The 19,958-nt window shown below is 35.0% G+C and overlaps 1 protein-coding gene across 13 annotated transcripts in view; it reads right to left on the reverse strand.

Moving 5' to 3' along the window:
- Positions 1 to 19,958, reverse strand: part of ANKS1B (ankyrin repeat and sterile alpha motif domain containing 1B) — a 1,309,735-nt gene that overhangs the window by 728,288 nt on the left and 561,489 nt on the right. For all 13 annotated transcript variants that reach the window (XM_002752897.7, XM_009004424.5, XM_009004428.4 and 10 more), the window contains exon 11: positions 5,693 to 5,829. In XM_002752897.7, coding sequence (XP_002752943.1) covers positions 5,693 to 5,829 — 137 coding nt within the window. The remainder of the gene's footprint in view (positions 1 to 5,692; positions 5,830 to 19,958) is intronic.

The raw sequence follows: 19,958 nt of genomic DNA on the forward strand, positions 1-19,958 counted from the left end.
TATTTTTCTCAATGATTCTCTCTCTCTCTTTTGCCAAAGGATTTTATCTAAAGTATATGTGAAGAAATTACTTAAGTTCCTGGTTCTCAACTTCCTCACTTATAAAATGAAGATAATATCCATTCCAAAAAAAAATCATGAACATTAAATCATATTAGGCACTCAAAAAGTATAATTATCCTCCTTTAGTGTAAACATTTCTCAGCATTGTCTTTGGTACTATCTCTCTTCACCATCAAATTTTATGAATGACAATAAAATTTTTACCTTAACCCTCACCTCTCTCCAGAACCCCATACCAATATTTCCAATTTATATATTATGCGTCACGTTCAATAATTCTATAAAACCAAATTTATCATGTCATCTTCTCCCTCATCAAAATAAACATCTGTTCAAGTCTTTCCTATCTTTATTACTATCATTCCAAAATCCCAGCCAACCAGGCTCAAGTCATTAGTCATCTTCGGCTCCCTTAGATCTAATCCATCTATCTACTGCTAATGCTTTATTCAAAGTGTCTCTTGCACCCAAAACTATATAAAATGTATAAAACATTATAGCCAAGTGTTATTTATATTAACATGAAAAGTAAAACAATGTAATCTGCCTTATCAACAGAACCAAGGGCACATGCAGTAAACAGCCTACATTGTAATTAATGTGGAAACATTGGCTACTTTTCCCAAAGATAGGGAACAAGACAATAATTCTTGGTTTTACTACTTCATTGCATCATTTTATTATAGTCATAGCAATAAGAAAAAGAAATAAAAGGCATAAATATTAGAAAAAAAGTAAAACTCTCATTATTCTAAGATGATGCAAAAGAACCCTATGAAAATTATATTTTTAAAAAGCAAAAACTACTCTAGCTTTAAAAAAAATTTTAATGTTAATATAAAACTCAATTGCATTTCTATATGCCAACAATTAAAATGTGAAAGCAATAAATAATGCTAAATTATTAACTCAACTCAATGAATAATATTTTTTTCCATGTAGCAAAAATTAAATCTTGACCCCTATCTCACACCATACACAAAACAATCTGAGATGGATTATCAACCTAAGTATAAAAAGCAGAACAAGAAAACTTCTAAAAAAAAGTGGGAGCATATACAACCTGGGGCAAGTCACAAAAACACTAACCATAAAAGAATAAAATGACAAATATGACACAAAAATTAAAATATTCTGCTCATCAAAGGCACTTGAGAAAATGTTTAGGCAAATCACAGAGTGGGGGAAGATATTTATAGTGCATACATCTGACAAAGAACCAATATCTTGGGGGGTTACAAAAGAATTTATTAAAAAATTACTACAAATATGTATACCTATGTAACAAACCCACACATTCTGCACATGTACCCCATAACTTAGAGTATAACTAAAAAAAAAATTACTACAAATAGGCAACTAGAAAGTTGAACAAGCCCATAAAACAAGAGGTGAGCAGATACTTCACAAAAGAAGATATAAGAATTGCCAATAACTACAGAAAAAGGTACTCATCTTCATTAGTCACCAGAAAAAATGCAAAGTAAAACCATAATGAGCAATCATTTCACACCCAGAAGAATGGCTAAAATAAAAAGGTTTAAAAGGCAAGGATGTGGAGAAATGAAACTTCTCACACATTGCTATTGGTGACTATAAAACGGAACAACTTTTTTGGAAAGCTGTTGGGAAGTTTTTTATAAAGTTAGCTATTCATCTACCCTGTGACCCAACAATGCCACTCTTATTTATCTATGTGAAAAGACTTATATATTGTATTCATAGCATATTCACTCATAATGGTAAACAACAAGAAACAACACAAGCATCAATCAACAGGAGAATTAATGAACAAATTGTAATATATTAATCCAATGGGAAACCACTCATCAGGAAAGAAACAACATGGATTAATTTCAAAACCGCTATGTTGAGTGAAAGAAACCCAAACAGTGATACACACACAGAAAACATACTCCCTGTAGGATTCCATTTATATAAAGTCCAAGAATAGCCAACTCTAATATATAATGATAAAAATCTGAACATTCCTGCCTCTGAGGCAGGAAGGAGGGCAACTAACTAGAAAAGGGCATGAGGAAACTTTCTGGGGTGATGGCAATGCTCTATATTTTGTTTTGAGTGGCGTTATACCTATGTAAATAATTGAAGTTCATCAAACTATATACTTAAGATCTGTGTATTTGATGCTTCAATTATGAAAAGCAAGATGCTTCACCAGGAAATATTTAAATAACAAAGCCAACGCAAGTAACATATAACTATTTAGTAAAAAGAAAATAACTGGAATATCAATAGACCTACCTAATATTGTATTTCAAAGATTTTCAAGTATTTAAATATAAGTAAGTAGAAAATTTCAGCCTTGTGGGCTAATATATTGGAGAGGAAGAGAAAACAGTAACATGTAACTATTTCAGTCAGTCTGAATTTAAAATAGATGGTTTCACAATCTAGAGAATTTTAAGACATGAAAGAAACAAAGGTGAAAAAGATCAAACACAGTATGCAGAACTAACAGCTGTGACTTAGTTAATACATATGCTGAATAAAAACAAACTCAACAAAGCACTGAAAAGCCTGCAGTTTCCAAGTAATTAACACTCTAAGCAGAAACACATGCAATGTGTTATCAGCCCTATCTCATGTTGAAAGCAAGGACTCCTTGGTTACAATGGATACTCTTCATTCACAGGTAGAGTTACAAGAAAATAAACTACATAAAGGTATACAAGAGGCAAAGGCAAAGGAACCTAATTTGCTCCATCTAAGCAGTATATCTATTTTCAGTGAATGAGATGAAAGTTCTGCCTTTACCGCACCTATTCGATAGCATTCTTTCCACACTAAAAGACTGAATACATCAGCTAATGGTCAGGCAAAGAAGTGTAAATTCACGAATAAGGGTCACATACATAATTTTATTTTCAAAGTTCAACACCAGTTTTAAAAGTAAAACTATCATTTTATATTATTAATTTTTAAAAAATTAATTTTAAGAAAGATTTGAATACCCATAAGTCCATCTAACTTCACACTTTTTGCATATCCAGATAGAAAGCCTGAATTAACAAATATGTTAGAGCATTAAACGTGTGATTAAAATATACACTTTTATATAAACTCGCCAATAATTATCTTTTCTTTGGAACAGTAGCTCTTGACCATTTTCCATCCCTGACACACCTGATTTGTCAGAACACAGCAGGAGTCTCCTGTTCTATCCATCCATCCATCCTCCATGCACATCCTCTAGTCTCCAAACCGTTCCCTGAAACCTTGTGTCCTATCTGAATACCCTCTATTTCCATGTGAATATTCTACTCCTTCCTTTCTACAATGAATGAGGAGCCTCCTGGGGGGATCACAACACAAATGGAGAAATTTATTGTCATGCACCAATGTCTCCAGAGTGGAAGAAAGAATAGCCTAATTAAGGTTATATTCTTTCTGCAATTATATATAAAGAAAACAAAGATATAGATATATAGCTGTTATTGTTTTATTACATAAATACAGTCTGTATTGGTTCTAATACAGATATAGATATAGATAGTGATATATAGCTGTTATTGTTTTATTACGTAAATACAGTCTGTATTGGTTCTAATTTAAATACCATCATCCTGAATTACTTAACTTTCTCACTTCTTTGTTTTTCTCCTTAAAGCAATGTTATAACATTTAAGAAAGGTGGAGTCCATTACTAAGATAAATATTTAAGTTCTGACAGCACCAAGGAATAGGGTCAAGATGGAATTTCTGGCTTTAATTCTACCTTTAGATTTCTTCAAAGTTTACCAAGCTAACCTACACTCAATTAAAATATGTAGAGAAGGATTTATAAAATAATGCCTCAGTCATTCAAATCATAGATCTATAAAAAGAATCTGTTTTTCTTTCATTGAATGACCAAGTGCATTTACATTAGAGAATTTACATTGGTATAAAAACAGATATATGTAGTAATGAATTTTATTAACATATATAGGTCAATGTATTATCTAAATAGCTTTAAAATGCTAGAAATGTACTAGAAACACAATAACCCTAGAGTTTACCTTACATATGAGAGAACTAGTGTCAACAAACATGACAGAAAGCATCTAAAGCTGGGTTTAGTGAGGTTTATCTTAAAGCAAATAGACCCGATAAAATTTCCTTGAAAAAGAGGACTTTTTTTTTTTTTTTTAATGAGATGAAGGTGTCATTATGTTATCTGGGCTGGTCTAGAACTCCTAGGCTCAAGTGATTCTTTGCCTCAGCCTCCCCAGTAGCTAGGATTACAAGTGCATGCCACTGTGCCTAGCAGAAGAAATTTTGGAAAACATTTTCTCCTCCACATATTGGGTCACTGTGTCAAACGTTACCTGTGCCTAAATGCCCCTCAACCTTCATATTCCATATGAAAATGGAATTATACAACCTAATTCTAAAGATGTGTCAAATTATACAACTTCATGAGGATTTTTCTAACCTCTGAGTAGGACTGGAAGAGGCAAATAGACTAAAGTTAGAAAAAGAAACTCAAAATCAGTTGGACAATGTAGCCTCTTTGGAGTGCCAATAACTTTATCTATAACACTGAAACATAAATTGCACTTGAATTGATGAAGGATATAGGAAACAATTCACATGAAAGTGTTCTATAAGCTGCAGTGGATATTCAGAATTTAAGTGCCATTTTATTAATGAGGATGAAGATTATAATAAAAATGATCTAAAATAGCTTATGTTAAAGAAGGAAAAATATTAAACCAACTATTGCTCATTTAGACCTAAATAGTCTTGAAAGTCACATCTGCCCTACAATTTGGCTACAGGATTTATTCATACTCTATATCTAAGTAGATGATGAATGGCATTAATTGAATCCAAAGTCCCCCTGTCTTGGATTTTATGAGGCCCATTCAGAATGAGCCAGGTTGAGAACACCACCAATTTCATGTTCTGAGTCCATCTGTTGGCAAAAATATAATGCAAACAGCTTTATAAGTGCTATTTTCAATGAAATATCACAGAACAGCTTGTCCCAATGATATTTCTAAAGCTTGCCTGCAAACCGCCTACTGGAAAATCCAACTGAAAGAGAAAGGAGGAAAGAGAGAAATCCATACAGGAAAGTGACAGGGATGGAAAAAAGAACAAAGAATAAAGAGAGACTAGCTGAAGGACTGTGAACACTGGAGGAAAACAAGGAACAATATTAAATGCAGACAACATTAGTTGAAACCATAAAGATAAAGAAGTTAGAGAAATATAAAAATCACTGGAGTTGGAGGACAGAGAAATAATCACAAATCATGCAGCATTGTCCAGAGGAATAAAGGCAAAAGGAGCAGGAAACACCAGAAAGTATGTCACAGCCCAATAACTGGAGCATAATTATTAAAATGTGAGAGAAAAATGATGTGAAATGGCTATTTTTCTAAGTCTCACTTACTACTTCACGTAATAGGCACAATACATTTTTTTCAAAAACAAATACAGTTGTTTATCACCAACTTCAAAGGAAGTAAGCATCCTCTTCTGAGTCCCTTCTTTTAATTTAGAAATCCAGTGACATACCACATAAAATAGCCCGGGCATTGCAATATAAGTGATGTACATGCATTGATTCAAAATAAGAAAACATTATAGGGAAAATGATGTCATTCTGGGCACTTACCTGGGGTCGAATGACTTTTACAATATTTTTGAGGGCAGTATCAGGGGATGGAGGTGAGCAGTCAGGTGTTGGGCCTGTTGAGCTGTTTCTATGGTTACTCGTTCCTGGAGTAGTAACTGCTATCTCAGAGGTATTATCTGCAAATAAAAATAGAACTGCCATGAACCTAATCACTCAGTTTACCTTTTAAGACTCAAAATTACTTTTCTGAACATAAATTGAGATTTCAACTTTTAAAACTGTTACCAATTACAAGATCATAATGAGGAATATACTCTGGTATATTTTAAAGACAATGTTAATTAAATACTTTATTTCTTTTTAAAATGGTAACTGTCACCCCCTGGAATGTTCCAAGACAAGAATATTATTATTTAATTCATAATGATAGATTGTCCAGCATAGCTCTTAAGACTGCTACTACTATATAAATAACTAAAATTTTACCTTAACTAAAAAGAATATAATTTTATTATATGGTTGGGCTAAAGTCTTCCCAATAATATCTTAAGTGAGTATTAATCTTTATTAAAGTAGGAGTTTCATATCTCCATGATGCATAAAATCCAAATTCAAGACTCCTCAAATAACTTTTCCTAGAAATCCCATTGACTATAGAAAAGCATCCTGGTGAATGAAGCTTGACGAAAAACCAAACTTTGTGCAAAATGGTTTTATAATGTAGATAAATACAAGATAGATAAGTATAGCATTCTATGTGGTCAAAACTAAATGAATGAAATTTCAAAATCTAAATTAATCTTCTCTTATGAGGAGGGAGGGAATAAAAGATGACTTGAAAATCAACAACATGCGTAACATTTTCTTCTTAACTTTGTATTAAAGCAAAATAACAGACATCAAAGATTCCATTTTAGAATGTTTAAAATACTTGGGAAAGGATGTAAATTATTCTATAAATAACTTCTGCTAGCACATATAAGTTATTTTATTTTAACAACAATTTGGCAACCCTCAATAGCTTTTTACGAAAATGCTGCAAGCTCAAATCTACCAAAAAAAAAGTTTACTTCTCTGTTGTTTTTAATAAGTTCCCAATAATTTTCTTTCCTAGACAGTTAGCTGAACTGATTGCAAAAGAGACTGAGACTGTGAATTTTTTATAGACCAGGAAGTTTTTCTGTTCCTGACCATTGTCTGCAATCCCCAGTGAAATACGAGAATTTATCAAGGCATCTTTTCCTCATAAAATGCAAAGGGATGAATTATCATAAAACTCTACCTACCATATAAAAATATAATTTAGTCTCACTAAGGAATCCTACACAGGCTCATAAAACAAAAATTCAAGTGTGACACATAGAATTACTTAGATGACTCATAAAACAAGTCTTAAAACTGTCCAGAGTACACTCTTCTAAGATTTAATGGAAAAGGTGGGATTTAAATTGGCATCACAGAAGAGGTTGGGGTGGTCTTCTGAGTAGAATAGAACAGTATGAGTCAATATGGAAACACACAAAACATTAGTCAGCAAGATGCTCTGATACTCTCCAATCTATTCCTTCTTTCATTCATCTAAAAACCACACATGTTAAAACTCTTATTTGGGGCAACAATGAGTCAAATATTATGTTATGTTCTAAAGATTAACTAGGAAGAATCTTTGGCCAGAGACTGGGTTGGGAGGGGTAGGGGTGAATAGTTTAAGCACTGAGGATTTTCAGGGCAGTAAAACGATTCTATTTAATAATATAATAGTGGAGATATATCATTACATATTTGTCCAACTCATGGGATGTACAAACCAAGAATGAACCTATGTAAACTATAAACTTTGGGTGATAATGATGTGTCTAGTAGGTTCATCAATTAAAACAATTATCATTTTGGTGCAGAATGTTGACAGTAACCGAAGCTTTGTATATGGGAATACATAAACTTTATAATTTCTGCTCAATTTTGCTGTGAACCTAAAAAGTTCTAACAATAAAATCTATGAATTTTTTTTTTTTTTGAGACAGAGTCTTGCTCTGTCACCAGGCACCAGGCTAGAGTGCAGTGGTGGGATCTCGGCTCACTGCAACCTCTGCCTCCTGGGTTCAAGCAATTCTCCTGCCTCAGCCTCCGGAATAGCTGGGACTACAGGCGCATGCCACCACACCCAGCTACTTTTCGTATTTTTAGTAGAGACGGGGTTTCACCATGTTGGCCAGAATGGTCTTGATCTCTTGACCTCATGATCCACCCGCCTCGGCCTCCCAAAGTGCTGGTATTAAAGGTGTGAGCCACTGCACCTGGCCTTCATGAATTTTTTTAAAAGGATCCCTGCCCTTGAGAAGTATACTGTTGTTGGGTTTTTTTTTTCTTCTTCTCTTTTCTTTTTTGAGACAGGGTCTCTTTACCATCACCCAGGTTAGAGTACAGTGACATGAACGCAGCTCACTGCAGCCTCAACTTCCCATACTCAGGTGACTCTCCCACCTCAGTCTCCTGAGTAGCTGGGACTACTGTTGCACCTCACCATATCTGGCTAATTTTTTGTATTTTTCTTAGAAATGGGGTTTTGCCGTGTTGCCCAGACTGGTCTTGAACTCCTGAGCTCTAGTGATCCACCCACCTCAACCTCCTAGAGTTCTGGGATTACAGGCATGAGCCACTGCACCCAGCCCAGAAGTATACTTTTAAATGTGGCATCAGACATGTAAACAAATTACAATGCAATATAACTTGAGAATTGATAACAGAAAAAGGAAGCATGATTTTTTAAAAAACAGAGTGGGGTAAGAGAGCAATTAGACTCTGGTTTGGACAAAAGACAGCTGTGAAAGACTTCAGTTTTCAGGCGAGAAAGCTGAGAGAAAAGATAAAAAATTAGAGCATGAAGGTAGGAAGAGCATGGCTGAGCTGTTATTTTATGTTACAAAGAAACTAGAGATAAGTTTGGAAGAGTAAAAGGAAGTTTTATTAGAATATAAGTATACTTAATTTTGTAGGCAATGAGAAATATTGAAGACTGAGCAGGGAGTGACATAATAATAATAATAATAGATAACTTTTATTGAATATTTATTATGTGAAGACATCTTGCTAAATTTTTACTTATTGAATCTTATTTAATACCCCAATTATCCTATGAAATAGGTTCTATTACCACCGCCCCTATTTTACGGAGAAACTCATCTCAAAGTTATATTGCCAGTTACTGGCAAAAAAAGGATTCAAACTTCAGATTGATGCCATGTTGCCCTTCTACTGGTTAGCATGTCATAATAGGTATGCAAAATATATGCATAGGTATGATTGGGTTCACAGGAACAGAGCCTGAAGAAGATTGGCATAGCTAAGGTAGAAGCAGACTCTACTTCAAAATAGTGTTGAATCAACTTCCAGAAACTTAAAAAGTAGAACATAGACACTATAAAAAATAAATAATAAAAACAAAAATGTCAACCATAAAGACATCTTTAGGTATGTTTGTGAGTACTATATAGCACAGTATTTAATATTTGGAAGCAGGAAGATACGTTAAGACTAGAGACCCACACTAGAAGTCATGGTGTTAGCATTTTTGAGTTGATGATAAATAATTAGATTCTGGACATGTGTTGAAATGTTCTGAATTATTGAAATAGACCAAAACTTTTTTTTTTAATGGATCCTGAATAGACAAAGCAATCTTGAACAAAAGGAACAAAACTGGATACATTACACTACCTGACTCCAAAATATACTACAAAGCTATAATAATCAAAACAGCTTGGTGCTGGCATAGAAACAGACACATTGACCAATGGAAAAGAAAAGAAATCCCAGAAATAAATACATATATTTATGGTTAATTTCTTTCAAAGGTGCCAACAACACACAATGCAGAAAAGACAGTGTCTTCAATACATGGCATTAGGACACTGGATGTTCACATGCAGAAGAATAAAATTAGACCTTCATCTCACACTATATACAAAAACTAACTCAAAATGGATTAAAGCTGGGTGCAATGGTACAAGCCTGTACTTCCAGCTACTTGGAAAACTGAAGCAGGAAGTTTGCTTAAGCTGTGTCAAGTCTGCTATCAAACCATTTTCTTAATTTTAGAAGACCTTTCAGTTCTAAAATTTCTATTTGGTTCTTACTTAAGTATACGATGCCACTAGTTTGTATTTTTCAGTTCCTAAAAACATTTTCAAGCTTACTTTTATAAATGGCAAGTATTCTGGTTTTGTTTTTTTAATCTGATCATTTCAATATTTGAAGTCTTAGAGGGTCTGTTTCTGGATTTGTGGTTGTGACTCATGCAATCCTGTTCTACTGTTTGTTTCATCATCAGTTCTGTGTTGCTTATTATCCTTCTTGTTGTTACAAGATATACATTTAAATATAACTCTTTGTCCTTTAATAAATGTTAATTTTTTAAAACATCAAAACTTGCATCTTAATACCAGATGTTGAAGTTTGTGAACAATTTGGCTATGTAACACTAGATAATTTAATCTTTCTGTATTTCAGTTTTCTTAACTGTAAAAATGCAAATAATTAATTATCATCTTCTATAATGTGTGCAGATAAAATAAGAGAAAGATAACTTGCATGTTATCAGGCACATAGTAGGGTTTTCAAAATATGAGTTTCCTTTTCCATTACCAAAGCAAATACCATCAGAATTCAAATAAAATATGGAAAATCAAAGAAACCAGAGGGAAAGCAAGAAAATAAATAGTAATGCTTTGTAGACAACACACCCAGAATACTTGTGTGAGATTTGAGACCAGTATCTTTTAGCTATTAACACAAATTGGTAGGGACAGAATTTAGTTCCAGAAATAGGAGACGATCCTTTGAGGACCTGTATTGGTCAAAGTTATCCAGAGAAACAGGATCAATAAGATATATCTATCTTTCTAGTTATCTAGAAAGAGATTTACTATAAGGAATTGGCTCATGTGATTAATGGAGACTAAGAAGTCCAAAGATCTGCACTTGGTAAGCTGGAGATTCGGGAGAGCCCATCTGTAGTTCCATTGCAAATCCAAAGGCCTGAGAACCAAGAAAACTGATGGTGTAAATTCTAATCCAAAGGTTGGCAGACTCGAGGTGAAGAGCCAACATTTCAGTCCAAGTCCAAAGGCCAGAAAAAAAAAAAAATGTTCCAGCTCAAGAGGTCAGGCAGGAGAAATTCTCCTTTACTCATCCTTTTTGTTCAATTCAGTCTTCAATTTATTGAATAAGGCCAACAACAGTAGGGTAGATGATTTGCTTTACTCAGTCTGCCATTCAAATATTAATCTCATCTGAAAACACCTTCACAGATACCTCCCAATTAATGTTTAGCCAAATGTGTGGGCATCTCATGGACTAGCTAAGTTGAACTTATAAAATTAACCACAACAGGAATGATCCATGGCAAGGGGTCATCTTGTTAACTGCTGTTGCATTAAAGCCAGAAGAAAATTCTGGGAACTCCCTGCAGACTGTAAGCCAAAAGCTTCTTGAATGTTTTTTCTAAGTATTTCAATACATAGTATAAGACAGTGGATAATCAAGTACTAAATTATTTAGAAAAGACTATATCCATCTTCTGAATCCATGAGCTATAGCATTACACTGATAATTTGATTTTATACTACCTTACATTGCTCATTAACTCTTCCAGACTAGGTTATATTTTTTATGAAGTCATATTCTCTCTCTGTAGGTCTTAGCTTAATGCAATCCTTTGAAAGTAATAAATAAAATAAAGTAGATAAAGTAAAACCTGTGTCAATGGCAACCAACACAAATGTACTTGTTAATATAAAGAAAGGTAGTCTGGCTTTTATAATAATTCCATGATCCTTTCAAGGAAAATCCAAATGAGAAGCATATTCCAGAAGATATATAATAGCTTTAATAAGTTTATTTTATTCCCAAAATGCCCTTGATAATATAATTCACAAAAAAATACCAATTATCCAGTAGACTTGGTAAAATGGCAGCCTGTGACCAAGACAGTTTTACATGCTCAACCTACATTTCACATATACAGTTACAAAACATTGCCGATAAAAAGGAAATGAGGCACATAAAACTGCTTAGAGAAAACTGCAAAGTATACTTGCAATTTCAGATTGAAATAAAAGACCTATATACTAGATTATTCACTATGAATGCCAGTTTTCTCTATAACAACAACCTTAGAAGAAACACTTGTAGTTTATTTAGCTTTTAGAAGAAAAATATTCTATGAATATGAAATAATTCATGTGTAACATTACAGTCTAGTATTTTAACATCATTTCCCAGAATGTATCAAGCATTTTAAGTATACCAGAAACCATGATAGATGCTATTCAGCTGAAGAATAGGACTGACATTACTTCTGGATAGGAACTCAGGAAAGGTGTCATGGGGAAAAAAGCAGGAATTATGAAGGTTTCTGATAGATTAGTAAAATTCAGGTGTGAAGAAATGGCTGGAAAGGGCATTCCAAGAGCTGGAAGTAGGTTGAGCAAATGGTAGAGAGATGGGAAAGAAGCACATTTGTGGAATGAAGAATGGTTCAGTTTGAATAAAATATAATATTCGTGGAGGAAATGCTAAGAAATGGAGCAGTCATGTACAAAGACTTTGGGCTTTGAAATCAGAACAACCTAAGCTGAAATTCTGTTGTATTTAACCTCAGTTTCCTCATCTATAAAAATAGTGCCTTTCACATAGTGCTATAAAGACAAATGAGGCATATATAGATACGTGTGTGTGTGTGTGTGTGTGTTTAATACATTGCCTGACACATAATAAGCACCCAATAGAATTATCTATCACTATTATTATCAGATGTATGAATATAATCATAATAGCAAATGTAACTAGACAGGTGGCTTGATGCCTTATTATGGAAAATCCTAAGTATATCACTTGTATCACTAAGTAATCATCAAATATAATTATTTAATAAATCCTAATCTAACAATTTATAAAGTACAATTTTTATTTTTTGATGTTAAGTCAGGGGTTGACAAAAGTTTTCTGTAAAGAGCCAGATGGTAAATATTCTAAGCTCTGTAAAGTGACATGATCTTTGTGGTAACTACTGTACTCTCCATGGGTGGCAAGAAAGCGGCCACAGAAAATATATAAGCAAATGGGTGTGTCTGTATTCCAAGAAAATTTTATTTACAAAAACAAGCAGTGGACAAGATTAAGTTCATTGGCCATAATTTGTAGATCCCTGTCTTAAGTACTTCCTATGGAAATGTTTTTCCTTTTATGGAGAGACCTAGAAGAATGTTTTATTATACATTTTCCTTTCCATATTCATATTGCATATTTCATATTCATATATGAGCATTCTCACTGTGAAATTAAAAACTAAGGTTTTCAGAATGAAGGTAGAAATTTATCATTTGTACAAAAATGGCATTATATCTAACACCAGGGCAGTCCTTTGTACATAGCAAGTGTTCAAAATATGCTCATTGAATAGATAAATAAGACCAACAAAATCTTTAATTTTAAAGTATCTTTGTTTTACTGATCATACATGACTACCACTTCTGGGAGAGACAGTACAAAAATCATAAGTAAAATAGCCCAAGTATCCTGTTTCATTATTTTCAGTGAGAAAGTGCTCTCTATGGGCCAATTGAGTAACTTAATATTTAACGGTAATTTAAGATAAATATTTATATTCCAAATAGTTAACACATTTTACTTTCTCTTAGTGAAGGTCTGTTAAAAATTAACAATTCTGTTGAATATATGGAGCTAGAACTTCCATTACTATAACAAAAATAGTGTTAAATATTCAGGTCTTAATCAGCCAGCAACTTTACCAGATGAAATGTGTGGTAGGCAGCCTCTAAGATGGGCCCAGTTCAGCCCCATCTCATGGTATTCGCAGTTTTGTGAAATTTTCTCCCCTAGAGTGTGAGTTGAACTTGCTGAATTGCTTCTAATAAAGAAGAGATGACATGTACTTTTGAGAATAGGTTATAAAAAAGACTGTGGCTTCTGAGTTGTGTGTGTCCTCTTTCTCAGATCTCTTGCACTGAGGAAAGCAAATAACCACATCGTGAAGAACCTTATGCAAAGGCCCATGTGGCATGGTAAGGAGCTGAGGCCCTCAGTTCAACAACCCACCAGAAACCAAACCTTGTTAACAACCATATGAGTTAGCCTGGAAGCAAATCCTTCAGCCCCAGTCAAACCTTGAAAAGACTGCAGTTGCAGCCAACAGCTTGCCTACAACCTCATGGGAAATTCTGAGTCAGAGGCATCCCACTAAGTCCCTCATAGATTCCTGATCCTGTGAAATAATTAACTGGTTGTTTTCGGCCACAAGTAGCAATAGATAACTAATATAGTAAAAGTTCGGTTAACATCTATAACATGGCCAACATGTCTGTGCTTCAATGGTGCCTCGACTTTCAGCCTTGTTTTGAAGGAGCTGATTAATGGAAAACATAGAAGGGCAAATATAATTACAAAATTGTATTATTTATGTTACAAATGAAGCAACATGGGAACACAAAAGAATGAGCCACTAACCAAATGAAGGGGTGAGAGTAGAAAGTTAGGTTATGGACAGAAAGAGAAAGTAAAGGGAAAAAAATGTAAGAATAGCCTTAGGGAATGAGTGCCCTCAAGAATTCAAAGAGGGAGAAGCATTACAAGCAAAGAAAACAGAATATGCAACAGGGCCGAAGCATGAACGAGCATTATGCCTTTGGGAAACTATAAATAGTTTGGCTTGGCTGAAGCACAGGATATGTGTGGAAAAGTGAATGGAGATGATGTTGGCAAGATAAAGTATTCAGATGAAAGAGGGAAAGGTGTATAAAAAGAAAACAAAATTGCTTTTGTAAAAGATTAAATTTTTCTATTTCGGGAAAAAAGTCAGCCACATTGCAGTTCTAAAATTACTTTCCTTCAGGCTATGATCAAATGCTACTTTCATCTATAAAAAGAACAGACCACAAGGCTATAGTCACTTTAAAATTCTCTACATGCAAGAGGCCACATTTGTGTGCTAAAGAGTAGAATGATTGACTAGTAGTTTCAAGCCGATAAGACCTTTGGTCTTATCTACACCAGAGAAGTTCTACCAAAGAGTCAACAACTCTAAGAGTTAGAGGACATCTAAAAGTCCAAGATCTCAATTCAACCACAAAAAGCAGTGCAATGAACAGATGGTTGGGAGAGTGTGCTCTCTCCCTGCTTTCTCTTACTTTTGTTTCCTCTCCTTTCCCAACCCATGGCAGGGAGATGGTCTTTTAGCATAATGGTTGATTAGAGGTATACTGTAATAGGTGAGCAGTATTATTCGGAGGAATGTTTGCTTGTCTTATAAATTCTCTACTCTGAAGACTCTCAAGGGTTTAGGAAGAATGCAGGAGTCTTGCAGAATTTTACCTTCCAGCTCCCAGGATGATGCCAAGAATAACAATTCCCTGGCCTTGGCTAGCAAGACTGAACCAGAATCCTGGAGAACGGCACAGTTAAGGAAATGAAAGAGAAAGGGAGGCCGGAGGAGCTGGGTTCCCTCCCAATTCTTACTTTTATGGACTAAATGTTAAGCAATGAAGAAAGTAAAAAATCAAAGAAAGAAAATATTTTGCATCACATTGGTAATCTTCAATTCTTATTTTGGCTCTTCAGGCTCTTCTAGTTTTGAGTACCATTTTAGGCTCTATGCTTTCTATTTTGTCTCAACAACCAATTCTTTTCTCTAATTTTACTCTTAGTGGTCCCTGTATTCACCTTCTGTGTCTTTCTGTTCATTCCAAAATTATGTAAACACCCAATTTGACCAAGACACACCCCACCACTAGCCTGCCAGGTCAGAACCCCTACTAAGTAGCCATGGATTCTCTATGAAAGGAAATTACAAAATGAACCTGCTGAGAGTGAAGTGGGGAAACGGTGGATAGAAGGCAGGACTGACTTGCAGCTCCCACTCAGATGGAGAGAGCAGCATATGGAGATCCACATCATGAACTTTTGCTCCAAGAACTACCATAGGAACCTACAAGGGAAGCGGAGAGAATCCACAGACCCATTGAAGGAGTAATTGTCACTGCAGGCTCTGTGGGACAGCCAAGGAACTGTGAGTCACCTTGCTTTTTCAGCTGGGAGGCTTGTAGCCTGGGGCAAGTTCTTAGCTCTGCTCATGGGCTGCCTGGAAATAAACTTGGCACTATTGGGGAGCACAGTTGGAGTAGTCCAAAACTAGCCTTTTGGACTGTGGACTATGTGGGAATTGGGTGAGGTCTGTGGCTGCTGGTTTTTCCCCACTTTCCTAAGGACCTGTGTGACTCAGCAGAAGCAGCCATAATCCCCCTGGAATACTACTCCTTTGGCCTGGGAACCACCCCCAACCCCCACAGCAGCCACAGCAAGCCCAACCCAAGGAAAGTCTGAGCTCAGACATGCCCCACTTGATCATTATCTACTCGCCTTGGTATCTGAAGACAAAGGACATATGAAAACTCTGTCCCTACCCACTGCCTGATCCTCCGTATACTACTGCAGCTGATGTGCTGTTCAAAGCGCCATCTCCTGGCTCGAGAACAACCAACACAAAACCAGTGCACTTAAAAATACAACCGAGGACCCTCACAGAGTCCACTTCACTCTCATGCTACCTCCACCAGAGCAGGTGCTGGTGTGGTATCCATAGCTTAGAGACCTGAAGATGGATCACATCACAGGACTCTTTGCAGATACTCCCAGTAATAGCCTGGAGCCCAGTAGCTCCACTGGGAGACTAGATCCAAAAGAAAAATAACAATCACTTCAGTTCAGCTCTCAGGAAGCCCATCCCTAGGAGAAAAGGGAGAGCACCACATCAAGAGAGCACCCCATGAGACAAAGAATCTTTACAGCAGCTCTTGAGTCTCAGATCTTCCCTCTGATATAGTCCACCCAAATGAGAAGGAATCAGAAAAAACAATTCTGGTAATATAACAAAAGAAGTTTCTTTAACACCCTCCAAAAAAAGACACTGGCTTACCATCAATGAGCCAAGATCAAGATGAAACCTCTGAATTGCCAGAAAAAGAATTCAGAAAGTTGACTATTGAGCCAGTAAAGGAGGTACCAGAGGAAGGTGAAGTCCAACTTAATGAAATTTAAAAAAAAAAAAAAATGATACAGAATATAAATGGAAAAATCTCTAGTGAAATAGATAGAATTTAAAAAATCACAACTTCTGGAAATGAAGGACACTCTTAGAGAATTATAAAATGCACTGGAAAGCCTCAGCAACAGTCAAACAAGTAGAAGAAAAAACTTCAGAGCTCAAAGTCAAGGCTTTCAAATTAATCCAATCTGACAAAGACAAAGAAAAAAGAATTTTAAAAAATGAACAAGGCCTCCAAGAAATTTAGGTTTATGTTAAATGACCAAATCTAAAAATAATTGGTGTTCCCAAGAAAGAAATCTAAACGTTTTGAAAAACATGTTTGAGGGGATAATAGAGAAAAACTTACTCAGCCTTGCTAGAGATTTAGACATCCAAATACAAGGAGCTCAAAAAACACCTGGGAAATTCATCACACACAAAAAGAAAATCATTTCCCGGCACCTGTAGTCATCAGGTTATCTAAAGTCAAGATGAAGGAAAGAATCTTAAGACCTATGAGGCAAAAACATCAGGTTTCCTAAGGTAACCTATAAAGGAAAACCTATCAGATTAATAGAAGATTTCTCAGCAGAAACCCTACAAGCTAGAAAAGATTCAGGTTCTATCTTTAGCCTCCTTAAACGAAACAATTATCAGCCAAGAATTTTGTGTCCAGTGAAACTAAGCTTCATAAATAAAAGATAGTCTTTTTCAGACAAACAAATGCTGAAAGAATTTGTCACTACCAAGCTATCACTACAAGTATGGCTAAAAAGAGCTCTAAATCTTTTTTTTTTTTAAGTTCTAAATTGTGAAACAAATCCTCAAAATATACCAAAATAGAATCTCCTTAAAGCATAAATCTCACAGGATCTATAAAACAATAACAGTATGAACAAAAATCCAAGGTATTCAGACAACAAATAGCATGAGAAACAGAATAGTTCAACACATCTTAATACTAACATTGAATGTAAATGGCCTAAATGCTTCACTTAAAAGATAAGGAATGGTAGAATGGATGAGAATTCACCAACCAAGTATCCGCTGTCTTCAAGAGACTCACCTGGCACATAAGGACTCACATAAACTCAAGGTAAAAAGGTGGGAAAAGATATTCCATGCACGTAGACACCAAAAGCAAGCAGGAGTAGCTATTCTTATATTAGACAAAACAAACTTTAAAGCAACAGCAGTTAAAAAAGACAAAAAGTCATATTGTATATTGATAAAACAACTAGTCCAATAGGAAAACATCACAATCCTAAATATATATGCACCTAACACTGGAGCTCCCAAATTTATAAAACAATTAACTACTAGACCTAAGAAATGAGATGGACAGCGACACAATAATAGTTAGGGGCTTCAATATTCCACTGACAGCAGACAGGTCCTCAAGACAAAAGTCAACAAAGAAACAATGGACTTAAACTATACTAGAACAAATGGGCTAAACAGATATTTAGACAACATTCTACTGCAGAATATACATTCTACTCATCAGCACAGGGGGCATTCTTGAAAACAGATCATGTGGCACATATACACCATGGAATATTATGCAGCCATCAAAAATGATGAGTTCGTGTCCTTTGTAGGGACATGGATGAACCTGGAAACCATCATTCTCAGCAAACTGACACAAGAGCAGAAAATCAAACACCACCGCATGTTCTCACTCATAGGCTGGTATTGAACAATGAGAACACATGGACACAGGGAGGGGAGCATCACACACTGGGGTCTGTTGGGGGCAAATAGGGGAGGGACAGTGGGGGGTTGGGAGTTCGGGAGAGATAGCATGGGGAGAAATGCCAGATATAGGTGAAGGGGAGGAAGGCAGGAAATCACGTTGCCATGTGTGTACCTATGCAACAATCTTGTATCTTCTTCACATGTACCCCAAAACCTAAAATGCAATTAAAAAAAAAGAAAAGAAAACAGATCATATGCTAGACCATAAAACAAGTCTCAACAAATTTAAGAAACTCGAAATTGTAGCAAATATTCTCTCAGACTACAGTGGAATAAAATTGAAACTCAACTCCAAAAGAAACCCTGAAAACCATGCAAATACATGGAAATTAAATAACCTGCTCCTGAATGATCATTGTGTCAACAATGAAATCAAGATGAAACTTAAAAAATTATTTAAACTGAATGCTAATAGTGACACAATCTATCAAAACCTGTGGGATACAGCAAAGGTGATGTTAAGAGAAAAGTTCATAGAATCAAGTGTGTACATCAAAATGTCTGAGAGGACAAATAGACAATCTAAGGTCACATCTCAAGGAGCTAGAGAAACAAAAAAAAAAAAACCAAATCCAAACCCAGAAGACGAAAAGAAATAACCAAGATCAGAGTAGAACTAAATTAAATTGAAACAAAAAAATATACAAAAGATAAACCAAAAGCTGATTCTTTTAAAAGATAAATAAAATTGATAGACCATTAGTGAGATTAACCAAGTAGAGAGAAGATCCAAATAACTGCAATTAGAAATGAAACAGGAGATATTACAACGAATGCCACAGAAATAGAAAAGATCATTAAAGGTTACTATGAACACTTTTATGTGCATTAACTAGAAAAGCTAGAAGAGACGGATAAATTCCTGGAAATATGCAACCCTACTAGATTAAACCAGGAAGATACAGAAACTCTGAACAGATCAATAAAAAGCAGCAAGATTGAAATGGTAATTAAAAAGTTATCAAGAAAATAAAGGGCCAGGACCAGAGAGATACACAGCTAAGTTCTGTCAGATATTTAAAGAAGAATTGGCACCAATCCTCTTGATATCTATGCCAAAAGATATAGAAAAAGAGAATCCCCCCTAAATTATTCTATGAAGCCAGAATCACCATAATACCAAACTAGGAAAGGACATAACAAAAAAAGAAAACTACAGAGCAATATCCCTGATTAACATAGACACAAAAATCCTGAATAAAATACTACCTAACCGAATCCAACAGCATATCAAAAAGATAATCCACCATAATCAAGTGGGTTTCATAAAGGGAATGCAGGATAGTTTAACATTCACAAGTCAAAAAATGTGATACACCACAAAAACAGAATTAAAAACAAAAATTACATGATTATCTGAATAGATGCAGAAAAAGCATTTAACAAAAGCCAGCATCCCTTTACTATTAAAACCCTAGGCAAAATTAGCATATAAGGGTCATTCCT

The sequence above is a fragment of the Callithrix jacchus genome, chromosome 9 (assembly GCF_049354715.1).
Source record: "Callithrix jacchus isolate 240 chromosome 9, calJac240_pri, whole genome shotgun sequence".
NCBI classification, from domain to species: Eukaryota; Metazoa; Chordata; class Mammalia; order Primates; family Cebidae; genus Callithrix; species Callithrix jacchus.